The 15823-nt window shown below is 42.7% G+C and overlaps 3 protein-coding genes across 3 annotated transcripts; 2 read left to right on the top strand and 1 right to left on the bottom strand.

Annotated features, from left to right (window-relative positions):
* The first annotated feature begins 179 nt into the window (after window positions 1-179).
* On the top strand, window positions 180-3053 carry lg5h1orf50 (linkage group 5 C1orf50 homolog). The gene is made up of 5 exons (XM_003446498.4): window positions 180-377; window positions 708-823; window positions 922-1008; window positions 1087-1218; window positions 1994-3053. Exons 1-5 carry the CDS (start codon window positions 329-331, stop codon window positions 2177-2179), a joined length of 570 nt encoding a protein of 189 aa, XP_003446546.1. The 5' UTR covers window positions 180-328; the 3' UTR covers window positions 2180-3053.
* On the bottom strand, window positions 2782-7961 carry ap5b1 (adaptor related protein complex 5 subunit beta 1). The gene is made up of 3 exons (XM_005452263.4): window positions 7632-7961; window positions 6470-7264; window positions 2782-5347 (listed from the first exon to the last, which is right to left on the bottom strand). Exons 1-3 carry the CDS (start codon window positions 7767-7769, stop codon window positions 3452-3454), a joined length of 2829 nt encoding a protein of 942 aa, XP_005452320.1. The 5' UTR covers window positions 7770-7961; the 3' UTR covers window positions 2782-3451.
* Window positions 7962-8825: 864 nt separating this feature from the next.
* nuf2 (UF2 component of NDC80 kinetochore complex) lies at window positions 8826-14534 on the top strand. Its single transcript, XM_003446499.5, has 13 exons — window positions 8826-9077; window positions 9690-9764; window positions 10140-10216; window positions 10806-10867; window positions 11056-11153; window positions 11489-11562; window positions 12199-12292; window positions 12387-12449; window positions 12536-12673; window positions 12758-12898; window positions 13736-13911; window positions 14041-14176; window positions 14248-14534. Exons 1-13 carry the CDS (start codon window positions 8955-8957, stop codon window positions 14353-14355), a joined length of 1365 nt encoding a protein of 454 aa, XP_003446547.1. The 5' UTR covers window positions 8826-8954; the 3' UTR covers window positions 14356-14534.
* Window positions 14535-15823: the final 1289 nt, after the last annotated feature.

Raw genomic sequence — 15823 nt, forward strand, 5'->3', positions numbered from 1 at the left:
CAACCGCAAATGTAGTGAAGTACGAAATACAGAATATAAAAGTTTATATCATTATTAATCCTAATACATAATTATATTAAAATAAAACAAATTCATAATCACTAGTAAGCTAAAATGAACTGTATAATTAAATGTATTTTAAAAAGGCATAAATACGGACAACTATTTTGAGCAGAACGGGGCGGAGATTAGGACCCAGTGATCCCTACGGTATCTTTAGTAAATACAAGTTGGTTACAAAACAGCCAAGTGGACAGACTACAGATAGGTTATAATTATTGATATTACTCGAGAGAGGAGTTTGTAGTAAAACTTCAAGGAAGACAATATGGACAGGACGGTCAGCCTGCCTAACCAGCCCGAGAAAACCACAACAGGTAACATAATTACACACTGGATCACAAATCTCGTGTGAACCCTTTTTTTTTATTGTCGCAGAACCTTTTTCTCGATTACCTGACTATACGCACTGTCACATGAGCTAACCCTCTGTTTAAGTAAAAACTGAACTGTACTCGCAACTAGACACTCAATTTCATGCTGAGCGTGTGGGTTAGCATTTTCTAGAGTTACATGCGTAACCAGTGCAGTCTGCGTGGTTACTGAAGTGCTGCGTGAGCCCAGCAGCGGGGCGAGGGGCCCGTGTGCATTTAATAAAAGACAATTTACTATATAGTTTTTCAAAACTTTTTTTTTTTTTTTTGCAGTGACTCTGGTTGAGAGCAGTAGTGCTCCCAGTGGACTGGAACTGGTTAGTTCTTACCAGACCAACAGAGTTGGAGACCCCATGAATCTGGTTGCCCTTGCAGAGCAAGTCCAGAAGGTGTGGATTGGACTCAGTCTTTGTTATTTTTTACTTTCAGGTTATTCTCATAATGAATATGTGTTATATCTGAATATGTGTTTTGTTTTTCCCTCCAGGGAGATGAGTTTGTAAAAGCCAACGCCTGCAACAAACTGACAGTCATTGCAGACCAGATCAGATACCTTCAGGAGCAGGCCAGGAAGGTAAGAGCCGTGCACGCTGGATGAGCTGCATGGTAACGTTGCTCTGATCTAAAGGCAACATCTTTGCTTCACTGCCAGGCTTTGGAAGAAGCCAAAAGAGACTCTGAGCTGCACCACGCTGCCTGTAACATTGTGAAAAAGCCAGGCAACATCTACTACCTCTATCAGAGACCATCGGGACAGAAATACTTCTCCATCATATCTCCTAAGGTAGGCACCAGCCTTGTTCATGTTATGTCAGCCCAGACTGACAGCAGTTAGAAAACTCCAGTACAGCAGCCGTTACATCACACACGTGAATACTCAACGTGACGTCTGTGTGTTAGTGTTCAAAGGTCATGCAGCCAGAAGGGAGCTGATAAATCAGATGATCAGGTTTCTCAGGTTGGATATGGCTGGTTACGCTGCAGCTGTGGATGGTTTTGGAAGCACAAACTGGTTTTAACAAGATTAACTTTTTCAATTGTAAATGTAAAACATTTGTTGAAAAATGGAGCAGGATAAGCTTTTTAGAATTTTATCCAATTTGGATAAAACTCCTAAGTTTTTTTGTTTGTTTGTAAATTAGAGATCTGCCAATGCTATTCTTTCTTTTCTTTCTTATTTGACACAGACTCCTTAGCTCCTGGTTTCTGCCCGTACCAAGTACTGATCTGATACCAGCGTTACACCAATAAACTGTAACCCGAGTCTAGAAATCATTATGTGTAAAGCAGCATGTGGCTAATAAATGACAAAAGGACTAAAAAAAATGAATCTGACAGAATCGAGATCAGAGCTTTTCTGTTACATCACCTCACTGGACTGCAGTTTGTATTTACGTGAAATTGTTTTACAAACATAAAGAAAAACTGTCGGTATTGCAGGCTGAACATGTGCTGAACATTAGCAAACTAAAGGAAAATGAAGGGAGTTTCCTTAATGGTGGATTTTTGATCTCAAACACATTCTGTTTGTTATGACAGTCCTCTCTTCTCCTCCACAGGAATGGGGTCCAAGCTCCCCTCACCCATTTCTTGGTACATTCAAACTTCAACACGACATGTCGTGGACCCCCTTCGACGAGGTGGAGAAGAGAGACGCGGAGCTCGCCATCATGGACAAACTCGTCAGCCAGCAGACAGCCTTACCTACGTACACAGGACCCAACTTCAAAGGCCTCACTGAATAAAGAACAGACTGCTCCAACTAGTACACGCTGGGCTTTTTAAGGACATGAGCCAGATGCTAACGCTAGTCTTAAACGATTTCAGAACTGCTTGTGTCAGTCACAAAAGCCTCACCGACTTTTTTATGTTGCCTTAAGGACACAACTTGTTTAGTTTATGTTTGTACACACACACAAATCTCTGATCGACTGTGTCTGGACACTTTTACTGTATAAGAACGTTTATTAGACCTGATGTAGCAGAATATTCCACCAACATTCAGCTCGAGGATCAGATATAAAGCTGCATCACAGAGCTTATCCAAAAACACAAGAAGCTGACATCCAGCTTTTTCTCACCAAAAGGAATTGTACTTATGTGTCTCATGTTAGCACAACATCAGTCTGCAATTTATCAGCAGAATTCCAAGTTAGCATAGAGTTTAAGAAAAAAACTGAACCACTCCTAAAGGTTTAGCTTTTTAGCACCATTAGTGGTGAAACAAGGCACCTTATCCAGCTATATTCTTGAAGCCTGGGCTCTTGATTAAAGCCCAACTGTATGACAACATTGACATATGGTGATTAAAAAAAATCCAATATTTTTCTTTCATGAACACAAGAGATTTGCCAAACATGTGCTATGTGTAGTTATTTATGAGTGAGGACTAGGATAATGTGACAACTTATATGGTCTGACTGCATGAGTCAGCTGGTTGTCGTCCCTGTGGCATTTCAAACATGCGCTGCTATCAGTGCCCTCTAGTGGACAAACTACAATGTCAACACTTGTGGTTGAAGCATGTTTCTCCTGTGTCTTTATTTTTTTCTAACTTTTCAGCCAAAAAAGAGAACACCACTACCAATATTTAGACAAATGTCTAATACATGGCAGGGATAGGGATGTTCCTAATGATTAGTTTACTGTTTAACATCACTGTACAGTAATCAAATATGGCCACTGTTAATATAAACAATTGCATTACTTCTACAGAAGTGAGGGCAACAATGGTTAATTTATCTGGTTGACGAGTTTGCACACTTATAAGTTATAAATTGCCTTTTCTTAAAAATACAATAAAAGTGTAAAGATGAGATTTCTTTGTCTCCGGAAAATAAATTGCAAAAATTGTCATTTCATGTTTGTTTAATTGCATATCAACAAAATCAAAGTGCAATTTCTTCATTTTAAATCAACTGTCCCCAGTCAGTCCCGTTTACATCTTACTTTGAAAAATATGGATGTTAAAAGTGCATTTCCATTTTAAAAAATCAGCCCACTATTGCCCATCACAGTCAGCTGAGCGTGTCTTCCTGTAATGATGTGACTTTTAGAAGGTAAGAGTTAATATGTGACAGAAGCTCCCAGTTATCCGTGGCAATGTTGAAGTGCACGGCGTCCTCCTCTGAGCTTACCTTCAACAGGATGTGAGAGCGTGGTGGGAGGAAGAAGAGCACTTTGAATTCTTCTTTATGCGACAGGTCTGATATGAGGAAGGGGAGGAAGTGCTTTTCCACCAGTGTATTCAGAGCTGCTTCCTTTAGCTGGCAGCAGAATAGGCTCGTAGCACTGTCTCCGCTCTCTGAGCAGATTTCGTCCCACAAACCCTCGAACACGCTCAGTGTGCCACCTCGTCCCCAGCTTGAGGGGACAGGCAGAGGCAGGAAAGTTTGCTGGAAAGCCACGTGGATGTCAGGTAGGGTGGTGTGCCACGTACGGCCATCTGGGGAGGTGAAGATGGCGCTGGCGTGGAGGCTGGTGGGGTAAGGCTTCCTGGGCTTCAGTGTGAGCTGAACTATGGTCGACGGCCTCTCTCTCAGAAGACACGGGACGCTGATGTCGCCCAGCTCCTCGTAGTGATGGTCTGTGAGGCTGAAGTGAAGGCGGATGCTGAAGAGTTGATCAAAGTGGCAGTCGTGAGAGTTGATGTGGACCAGCTGGTACTGTAATGTGATCTCTGAAGCAAAGCTGGAGTCACTGAATTGATCTCTGTAGGCCTCCACCAATGCGCTTGCCTCCCCCGGGCCTGTCTCCACTTCATTTGAATTTATGTCTCCTGCTCGTGGCTCAGGAGGGGCCTCGATCAGCCTGAATACAGCTCTCTCTGTCTGCTGGATGGTCAGTGTGCTTGTCAGCCCCTCACCCATGAGGCAGGACAGTGACTGCTTCTTGACCTGACGCCCTCCCTCTTCCATGCCCTGTGCCAACACCCCAGCCAGCTTCTCCCTTGACAGCGTGGTCAGGAGGGTGTAGTAGAGACGGGCGTGGTCCTGGATCTCCATGTCTGCGTAGTGGCAGATGAGGTGCAGGACATCAGCCAGAGGAGTCAGCAGTGAATCCAGACTTGGGTGGACGAGCAGACGGCGGCAGACCCTGAGAATGTCGTTTCCCAGACGCCAATCGCCACCTGTGCACAATGAGGATGACGAGGGTGTGATGATGCTGGAGAGGAAGGTGAGGGTGCTTTGCTGGATGATCTCTCCTTCGTCCGCCACTCGGACCAGCATCTTGAGGTGCCGGCTGAGGTCGTGTGAGGTGAGCTGGGTGAGTGGAGCCTCAGTAATGACCCTCTGCAGAGCTTTGAGGAGCCCCACAGACCAGCTGGACTCAGACAGTCTGTCCTGGGTCTGGTCAGCCAGGTTGATGAGATGTGGAGCCAGCTTGGTGTGGTGGAAGTAGAGCTGACACAGTTGCTTGGTCAGGTCGTTGGAGTAGCGCTCCACGTGGCAGAAATAATACAGGAAAAGGAAGGCCGCTCTGAAGAAGGTGACAACGAGCTCTCTGCTGCATCCGTTCTCCACCATGCTCAGCAGCGAGCTCAGGTGCTCGTAGAGGTAGGCCAGCCCCTGGCCTCCCTGGCCTTCCTCCCCCTCCTCCAGGTACACTAGGGATAGCATGTTGAACCGGGCAAGCAGGGTGGTGCTGTCATTAAACACGGTGGGCACCAGAGCTGAAGCGAGCTGCGGCGTGAGGAGCACGGGGAGGGTCTCGTCACCGTCGCTGCAGCTGATGGGCCGGTTCTCCGGGAAGTGCAGGATGCAGTCCATGTAGAAGAGTTTCTCAGGCGTGCTCAGGAGCGGGTGCTGGGAGAGCACCACCAGCCGTTTGAGGATGAAGGCTTCGTCTTCAGAGCTGAACAGGCTGTCTGTGAAGGCACACTTCAGCAGCAGAGTGGCATGAAGGAGGCTCACCTGATGGCATGAAAAACACCAAAACAATCAGACTGATCACATCCCAAAACTTACCAAAGGGAAAGGCAATTTGTTTTATTAAAAAGAAAAACAGAAAACACATATTTGGCAGTAATCAATAACAAGTTTTTAGAATAAATCATGTTTTGAATTGAAATGATCAGGCTGAAACAGAAAAATGTCTTCTTTAAACACTAGCCCTATACTCCACACAATGAGGCCTGTGGATATTCCACGCACCTCAGTTCTGTTTCTTATCCCTTAATTCAAGTATGTAATCTTACTACAGTGGCTGCTGTAGAACACGTTTTAGTCAAAAGAGATTAAAACCATGAAATATAAGCTGTGTCCCATAACGGCCGCGGCAGGCTGGCATTATGTGGTGTTTGTGTAAAAAGCACATTTTTGTATACACTATATGTTAACATATTTGAATAGTAACACTTGGCAATAAATCAGGTTATAAAATGGAAATAACTTCAGTTCAGAACATGAGGCTCGAGGCGAGGAGGAAGAGGGTGTCGTTTTATTATGATAGTGGTGGTTTTGTCGCTTTCTGTTTCTTTGCTGGAGGGTACCCCTTCTCTGACGATAAAACATGTATGTCGCTTCATATAATGAGTCTGAAGGTGCAGGAATAAATTGAAATGTCCCTCCACAACATGCAAACAACTACTACTTCTCTTCTCCTCCGCCTTTGACGTCTTACGTATGTGACTGGTCTCTAGGCAAACAGGCAAAACTTGATTTATTAAAAATATGGTGTGGGATCAGGGTGGTTTCCTCATCAAAATGTTGGAAGACGTAATTACACACTAATCAATATATATTGATGAGTATAATATTCTTTTTCCTCCCTATTAAATAACTTTAAGAAATGATTGACTGTACCTTCAAAGTTCAGGACAGACACCAACATATTTTATCTTGTAGAACAAGACATGCAAATACTGAAAGACTTTTAACCACACACTTTCAGCTGTCTAACTAAAAACCCAGTCAGATTATAAACAAGGAACTAGAAGTGCAAAAAGGCCAACTCATTTCCTGCTTTAAGGGATCACTGCACTCCATCCTTTACTGATTCCCCTCCCCCTTTAATTCATTCCATGTAACACAAACCTCACTGGTGCCCAGGAGCCGCAGCAGGTGAGTCCTGAATATAGCTGGAGGGACTCCAGGCACCATGGCAACCACCTCTGTCAGTCTATGTAATAGTGTAGCCTGACACAGAGGAGTGAGCAGGTAGGACTCATCCAGGAGGGTGGAGAGGACTGATCGCAGCTCCTTACAGTCAGGGCCGGTGTGCAGAGTCGGTACTGTACCCATGGGTCCCAGGATGAGAGAAGACAGTATGGCTGAGTCCTTGCTGCTTGTCAGGTCTGACTCCTGGTCTGCTTCCCATGCAGCTGATGTGTTCCCTCCCAGAAGGGCTTTAAGGTGCTCAGCACCAGCTCCTGTTTCCTGGGTGAGCTGATAGATGGCATTTCTTAACACCAGAGTGTAAAGCTCTGCGTAAGCCTGGTGGAGCCTTGATGTTTCCTGCTGCCGGAGCCCACCCAAGAGCTCAAGGCGCTGGGAGAGGAGGCCAGGGCAGCAGGCCTCCAGTTCCCGCAGGCACTCGCAGGCTGTTGCCCGAAGAGGACGCTGCCTGCCATCCGTATGGATGTCGCTGGTGTCCTGGGCTATTTGAAGGAGCACATCCAGAAAGTCTAGAGATGCACGGGAGTGGCTCTTCACACAGGAAGTGCAGATGAGGACCGAGGTGAGAGCCAGGAGGAGGTGACAACGAAACTGGACAGACTTAGGAGGACACTGGACGAATACTGACATGAGCTCCAGGGCTGTCTCCTCACCCACAGAGTCCGAACAACACAGCAGGGTCGAGTGCTCACACAGCGGCGATAGCAGGAGGATCTGCGAGTGGGAAACACATAGAAGATAAGAACACTGCACACAAAAACATCAGCTTGCCTGGCCTTCCGCCAGGTTTCTGCCACAAATCCTTAAAAAAAACAAAAAAAACAGCAAGTCTGTAAGTACAGTCACATATATGTTACTGCTTTACATTATTCAAACTTCTCTGTATCCCAAAGCTACCAAACAACACAGTTTGCTGGTTGCTGTCTTGTGAATGCAGAGAGTCAAACACAGCTAATTTAGTGTCAGTGACTATGGTACACACGCCCCAGAGTGAAATAAGGGAACAAACAATGAACATGACACACTGACTGCACTCTACATGTTTGCCAGCTGACACAATACCGACGTTCACTATATTTACCTTAACGCTGTAAGTGGCTCTGTCATCGCGGAGCTCTCGGAGCAACTCCGCCAGGAAAGCCTCCGCGGTGGTCCCGGAGAGGAAGCCGGACGGTCTGCGGGAGAAAGCAGAAATCCTCTCGGCCCAGTTTGCCGCCATTGTCTCTCAAATCCAAAATTCTATCGGCTTGCAAGTTGTCATTTTAGGAACTGTTACTGAAATCCGCTGCTAGCAAAGTTGTCTTTGAGAATTAAAGAAACCAGGCTTCGCAAACATCCAGCATCCACTGCTGATACAGTTGCCGTTTGCGTATTGTGTCACGCGCACATTTAATACTTGCAGGGTTATATTTGCCGCCCCCTGCTGCTTTGGAGGATATTAATTGTCATCCGAATCAAAACAGTCACGTGGTTTAAGCGCTAGATGGCGCCAGTACATAAAGTAATATTTTACTCACAACAGAAGAAGTTTCAGACTTGTTATGATGGGGCTTGTGGTCACATTCTTATGGGTACCGGCGCATCATGGTGTTAAAGGAAATGAAATGGCAGATAGGACAGCAAAAGTCGCAACAGGGAGACCACTGATAGATGTGGTTATTAGTGTGAGTAGGACGGAGCTCAAGAGCAGAATACGACACAAAATGAAGGAAAGGTGGCAAAAGCAATGGGAGGAGGAGAGGAAAGGGCGATGGTTGTACAACAGCCAAAGGAAAGTGGGGGAAATGAGAAGTACAGGACGAAACAGGAGAGAGGAGACGATTATATCTCGACTGAGATTTGGACACACTGGCTTAAATAGCACATTATTTTTAATAGGTAAACACAGTACAGGGGAGTGTGACTGCAGTAGGGAACAGGAAACAATATAACATGTTTTATTGCATTGTCAGAAGTATGATGTGGAGAGGAGACAGCTGGTCAAAAAGCTGGACGATATGAAAGTGAAGTTGGACTTGTTTGATTTATTTCGCGTGAACTCTATGAGTAAATGTTATCAAGCTGTATTTTGGTTTTTAAGACAGACCCATTTGTTCGGGAGAATTTGAATATTTTCTTTTCTTTTAATTAATTAATTAATTTGTTTAATTATTTATTTATTTATTTATTTTGTCATTTTGGTCCACACTCCACACCAGTTGGTGGCGGTAATGCACCATTTTGCTGTTTGCCAACCGCCAATAAACCCTATACAGAAGAAGAAGAAGACAACAGAAGAAGTGAAGTTGAGCAATCAGATTCACCGACTGCAAATCAACAAGGAAGGCGCCAATTTCATCCGTTGGCTGGAGTTGACGTTTTCAGTTCTTTGCTTTCTCTTTATTTTTCCAATTTATTTGCGACAATGACTGAAAATACTTTTCCTGTATACACAGCGGATGCGATAGTGAACTTTTATCGAACTGAAGTTCTCACTGGTCAAGAAGCAAAACACTTTACAAAGAGCGACTTGACTCCTCATCCGAAGGTAAGGTCCGCTTGGTGTTACAGATTCTACCTACAAAATGTTCCACGGTTTAAAAAAAAAAAAAAAAAAAAGCTAAAGCCTGGAAAGGCTCATTGTCAAATGACAATGATTTTAGAGTCGGTATTACGGGCCAAATTAATATGTATGTTCCATTATGTAAGAAGGCTTCACCTGTATATAGAGATAATATAATGTACAACTGTTATTAATTAGAGTTAATTGTTAATTAATTAGAGTTCGTCTTTTCAAACGGATTTTTTGAGGCGGGGGGGTTACAATTTTACACAAGAAACTATTCTTGTTTTACAAATTTGGTCACAGTAACATTTACAAAGAAGTCAAATAATGAAAATACTCTTTATTCAGAGCCCTGACCCCAGGTCATTACTTCTGCACAGAACAAACTTTGCCCTTTGTTTCTTAAACTGAAATCTTGTCTCAAAGACAGACAAGATTTCAGGGGTAGCAGGAGGACCTCTTCTTGCACTCTTGGACACTGAAGAGTGAACGTAAGCCTCGGTCTTTTTGTACCCTGAGGTGGAAACATTATAGTGTCGAATAAGATAAAGGATGAGAAAAAGATCATTAACAGAGCACTTTCCTCTCTTACAGCCAGAAGCAGTTCAGACCTTATACATGAGAGTGCTGCATCTCCTGTATCGTTTCAGGCCTGAGTGTCACTCCATGGTGAGTGTTAAATATCAAATTCTGCTTCTGCTCTAAAATGCTCAGACAGTGAATGTTGGTTCTTTTAGTTGGCTTGATGATGATGATGTCTTTTCTGCAGATCTGTGAGCTCTTTGCAAGTTTGTATTTTAGTTCACAGAGAAGGAACGTGTTCGAATATGACACACAGCATCCAAGCCTTTATGTCTGCAGTGCCTGTAGTTGAATGGATATGTGTGATCTGTCTTCATAGCAGTGAAATCACTGACAGAAACATTATAGAACCTTTTGAGTGTATGAATGTCAATTTCTGATGTGAGAGCAAATGCAACATGTTCAGCTAGCAGCTGATGTTTCTCTTGTCTGTGGCCTGGATTTGTAATTTGTTTTCCACAGGTTCCGCTTCTGGAGAACATTCAGTATCCAGCCTATCACGAAGGCGCAACTGCTATCATGAGTGTCTACACACGCATGTGAGTTTATCCATTTCCTGTCCGGGATATCAGGCCATTTGGTTACAGCAGAAACTCCAATCACGATGACAGTGATGAGTGACCGTAACCTTGATTATTCAACACAGTTATTGAGACTGATGACACAGTGTGATCCTGTAGGGAGTTAGGCCCTGGCTAGGCTATGGTATATCATATGACTTCCTCTTGTTACATTATTATTAGTTCACTGGGACCAAATATCAATATTTCTATTACAAGTCCAACTCAGTAGAAGGTGGGAAGCTGTATAAAATGTAGATAAAAACAGAATGAATGAATCTGCAAATCTAATAAACTCATATTTTGTTCACATGGAACTTTTTGGGGAACTTAACTGATGCATAACTATAATTGAATAATAATAAATGCACATCAACACATAGTGAAGTAAAATGGAGAAATAAATGATTGTGCTGCAGCCTGCACCCTGAAATAAAGCATAGAGCTTCAGAACTGTAGATATTTTTGCATATATGAGGGAACAAAGTGTAGAGTACAGTGCTGGTTTTGTCTAATCTTAGTTTACAACTGTGAAATGGGGTTTTTTGTGTTTATCGTTTCTTTCTAGGCAGCAGTTTCTGCCTATGTGTTTGGTGTTGGATTTTTCACTCAATGATCTACTGGCTCCAAGTAAGTCTCACTGATTTCATTCAATATTTTGTGGTTTGTATCTTGCATAAAATACCCCTCATATATTCAAATGTCTTTTTGTTTTTTTGTTTTTTTATCAGCAGTCCAGATCTCCTAAATATTCAAATGTAAAGATTTTGTTTAATGTACAATTTTCTTCGATGATGATATTGGCCTGATTTCTCCAGAAAAACAGAGGACTCTAACCATTCTGAGCGCCATCATGAACTTTCTCCACTTCAGAAAGCAGAGGATGGAGGTCGTCTTGGAGAAGCAGACGAAATTTGTATGTTTTCTTGGGGCACATGGAGAATTGTGTGGAATGGGGAGCAAAATAAAGGATGAACCTCTCTTTTATAATGCTGAACTAGCTTGGATAATTTTGCTGAGGGACAATTTTCAAGATGATCTTTTAAACTCAACATTTTGTTCTCATAAATGACTCAGATATCCATAACTGTACCCGTTTACTAAGACTTTAGACGACATGTTGCAAATCACTTTTAATCATGAGAGTAGAATATATTGCAAGAAGGTTCAGTACGTTGGATTATTATTTTATATACCATTCCAATGTGTTTGTTAGCCTCACAGTAATACTGTTGCTCTGTGTGTTTTCAGCGGGCAGATATGGACAGACTGCAGGCTTATACTAAAGGCATCAGGGAGGCAGAGAAGAAGATTGAGATGCTGACGTAAGTGGAGGAAAGATTCTGTGACTTTTGTTGGTGTTGTTTGGTGTATGGCTGGAAAAACATGCCATCCCTGAAACAAGAATCCAGGCCGCAACCATTTAATAACATTTTTATGCTCATTAGTGGAGACAGCTGCTAATTTTTCCAGAAAGAAGAGCTAATCCAATGCTGTCTGCTCTTTCAGAACTCTTTCCTTTTGCTTAGGCCCAAAATGAGAAACTACAGACTGAGTTTTTGTTTGTCTCACTCACAAGAAAAGATAACTCTGATCCCCGTGTGCCACTATAGGTAGATATTTAAGGTAAGGGAGAGAGAGCACCAGGTGATCCCTGTGTTAAAATGGGCCCCTGTCCAACAGGAATCTCCCACACAGTTTATGTGGCTGAGGTTCTACATGGAAAAGTAATGACATATGTTGTATTTCCTGATCTCACTGTCTGGGAATGTACAATGTATGACCTTTTATTTTTTTTAAAATTATTATTATTATTATTATTATTATTATTATTATTATTATTATTATTATTATTTAAAGCAACAGAATGATTGACTAATAATCTGTCAATTGTCTCTTTATTATGAGTAAATGAACAGTTATGCAGGCTAAGCACTGCACTTTGTCTCGTCCTTACTCAGGACCATCCCACCAGAGCAGCAGGCTGAGGCTGATGAGCTGGCAGCCACTCTCTCTGAGCTACAGGCCACCACCATGCATGAATACCAGGAAGTGGTAGGGGGTGATGAAGCATGTTCAGTGTAATAAAAGGTGTTGTGTGTGCCATCAGTAAATAAAAAAACAAAACAAAACACTGTTTTATTTTCAGAATGCCAAAAACGAGAGCATCACAGAGTGGAAAGCTACGATAGCAGAGAAGACCCAGAAACTGGTAAACTGTCCGAGCACTTTACACTGTTGTCTGTGTGCACTCGGAGCTTTGAATGGCAAATATAAGTGCGAGTTTGTGTGCATCAGGCCCAGGTGAAGCTAGATGTCAGCAACCTGAAGGAAGACATCAGCAAACTGAAGTCTCAAATTGTGGAGTCTCCAGAGGAGCTGAAGAGCCAGATGGAGAAGATGAGGGAGAACGTGAAGAACATCAAGAACTCCATCGTGAGTGGGAAAAGTTTTTGACTCCAAAAACTGCTGCGTTGAGTTGATGTGTTTGTGATCCACGTGTATGATGGCTGTTTTCAGGAAGAAACAGACGAGCGTGTGGTGGAGCTGCAGAACATGGTGCAGGGTGTGACTCACACCGAGGCTGAGATCCAGCAGATGTACAGCCTTTTGCAGGACCTGGAGAGCAGCATGAACAACACCAAGCAGCGGCTGGAAGAGGTACAGTGTCAGAGCAGCTGCTCTCTTCTTTATCTATACATGCATACACCGGATGTACAGAGCGGGACACCTGGAAGAAAAATTATGTAATGTCTGTTTGATATTTTCTTTTCTATTCCTGAAGCTTTTGCTCACTGCCTATGAGCTCTTTTATACACTGCACTGTTGCAGTATATTGTTCTATTTAATTTAACATCAGACATATTTATTATCAGCATGGAGACGGGAAGTAGTTGTATACACATTTAAACGTTTGGGTATTGAGATTTCAAGCACTTGTCAGCCCAGCTGTGACTGACGGGAAGTTCTCTTCTTGTCAGAAGTTCATTAAAACACGGCAGCACAAAAACGGAAACAATCAGCCTGTTAATCCAGTAACAAGCTGCCGAGCTGCAATGCTTGAGTAAATTGTTTTTGCTTTAAACAAATTGAAGGTCAAAGTAATATGAAGACACTTTGCTTACTTTGGTACTTACTGAAGTGCCCTGTAGTTGTGCATTTTCTGCCAATGAGAATGTTTGTGAGGGAAGAAAACGGAGAGGAACTAATACAGCTTTTTTTTTTTTTTCTTTTTTTTTTTAAAGAGAGGATGAACGGATGAGCTGCACTGAGGCCCAAAATCATATTTGTACTTGCTTTTGACTCTTCAATCTTCCCTGTCCTGGGTCCTGAGCTGATGTGACACAGCCAAAGGACTATATATACCACTATATTATATTATAGGAGCTAAAGTCTTTTAGCTTTTTTTAAAAAAAAATTATTGTGTTTAAAGTTCCAAACTCAACAGTGCAGTTGGTCATTGATTTGTGTATCCATGTGGTTTGTGTGAATGAGTAGCACCAGGAGCTGATGGCTCAGTATGAGAAGAAGCAGAAGGAGCTGAAGAACCTGTGCATGGAGGAAGGCCAGCTGAAGCGAGCTTTGGGCATGAAGCAGGATAAGGAGTGCAAACAGAACATCCGCAGGCAGAAGAAGAGAGAGATGAAGGAGCAGCATGTTCAGGAAGTGTTGGGGTATTAACTTTAGTGGAGTTAATAAACGGCAGGATTCATGATGCAGTAGTTTCACAAGAGCGTTGTATTTACGTAAGACGTAAATGTGATAAACTGACATATTAAAAACCAAACTTAACTTTTCTGCAGGCAGTGTGACCAAATCCACCAGAAGCGTGAGGAGATGGCTGACAAAATCCAAGAGATCTCCGCTGAGACACAGAAGCTGAAGACCAGCATTAAGAGCCTGAGAGACGTGTGCAACAAAGAGACAGAGAAGGCTCAGGTACAGGTAGCTCCCGTCTGCTCGCTGTTCATTCATAGTTTGAGAGTAACACGATCCCCTTCTGTGTCCAGGCTCTCTATGACACACTGTCCACATCCATGGATGAGCTCCACAAGAGGATTGAGATGCACACCATGGACCTGAAACTCAATCTAACCAAGATGTCTGCAAACTTCTAATTTTTTTTTTTTTTTTGTAAACTTGTATTTACTAATCTGTTGTTTTTGTTTTTTTAACTCTTGTCTTTGTCTTTCTGAGTATTTAAATTCTATAAATAAAGTTTGTACATTAATGAACTTGAATTTTGTTACGTTTTGACACATATAAATAAAACCAGTCCAGGAAGACGACTGTCTAATATTTAGAACTGACTGTTACTTGCCATAATATTACAGTCCTCTATGACTTCCTATTACTGTTCATGAATCTTTCTAGCAGCTTACAAATCTTAAAAACATCAACCGACCAGCACAGTACAACCTCACACAGCTGGACTGGCTATCGGGCATACCGGGGAAATGCCCGATGGTGATTTTTCATTTTTGTGGGCCGATGTTGTTTGGAACGGTATGAACAATTAAAGGTGGTGGACTGGACAACTGGTCAATCAACTCTGGACTGGACCAATTACAGCTGAGGAGGTCGGATGCACCCTCTCCCTTGCTTGGGCAACGGCTCTGAAAGCAATCTCATCACAGACAAACAGAAGAAAATGGTACTGAGGTGAAAAGGAATGCAATTTGTCCCATACTTCAGCTAGAATGTGTCTTTACGCTGCACAGCTGCCTCTTCTCCTCTCATTCTCTCCCTCTCCTGTTGCTACTTCAATCATTAAACTGATCCCAGAACACCTGTTCTGAGAAACCATCCTACTCCGACAAAACGTCCTACCCGTATTATAATTTGACGGTGACTTGCGACTAAACCTAACCCAACCCATAACCTTAAGAAGTATTCCGGATGGGTGAGAGAAAAAGAAGTTAATTCGGCGTTGTTTTTGTGCGCATGCGCAGAAACATTGGGTAGGATGTTTTGTCGGGTAGGATGGATTCCCAGAACACCGTCTCTCTTGTTTGTTTATTGCCCACTTTGCGCAAGAAAGAGGAAACCAGTGGATGTCTTGCTAAACAACAGCAGCTCGTTTAAGCTTGATAAGCTGTTGTTAGAATGCATTTAATATTACTTTCTAGTATCAGCTGATGTTTGCTGGAGACACAGCCGTAAAAGCTGCTGGTCATGATATTGGTTTGGATATGTGATGAGAGGGAAACATGAAGATGAAACCAGAAGATTTCCTTAATGAATCATCAGAGCTGAACAGGTGATGGAGAAACAGGTTTACCTTTTAGGTGACATGAATAAGTGGGAGGGAAGTTATGAATTGTTTCTGAGAGACAAATAACACCAGGATCCTTTGTAGCTGACAGCTGGTAAATGCAGGGGTGGGTCTAGCAAAGTTTTGCCAGGGGGCCAGGTAGGGTATTAACAGGGAAAGATGGGCACAAAGAAATACTTTTCTTTCTTATTCTCATTTAAAATGTCTAGCTTTTAAAAAATAATTATCTCAATCTTACAACTAAAGTGGTCATCTGATGTAAAATGTTTAGAAATCACATCATCTTACCATTGATTTCATATGTGCAAAAT

This window comes from Oreochromis niloticus, linkage group LG5, assembly GCF_001858045.2.
Source record: "Oreochromis niloticus isolate F11D_XX linkage group LG5, O_niloticus_UMD_NMBU, whole genome shotgun sequence".
NCBI classification, from domain to species: domain Eukaryota; kingdom Metazoa; phylum Chordata; class Actinopteri; order Cichliformes; family Cichlidae; genus Oreochromis; species Oreochromis niloticus.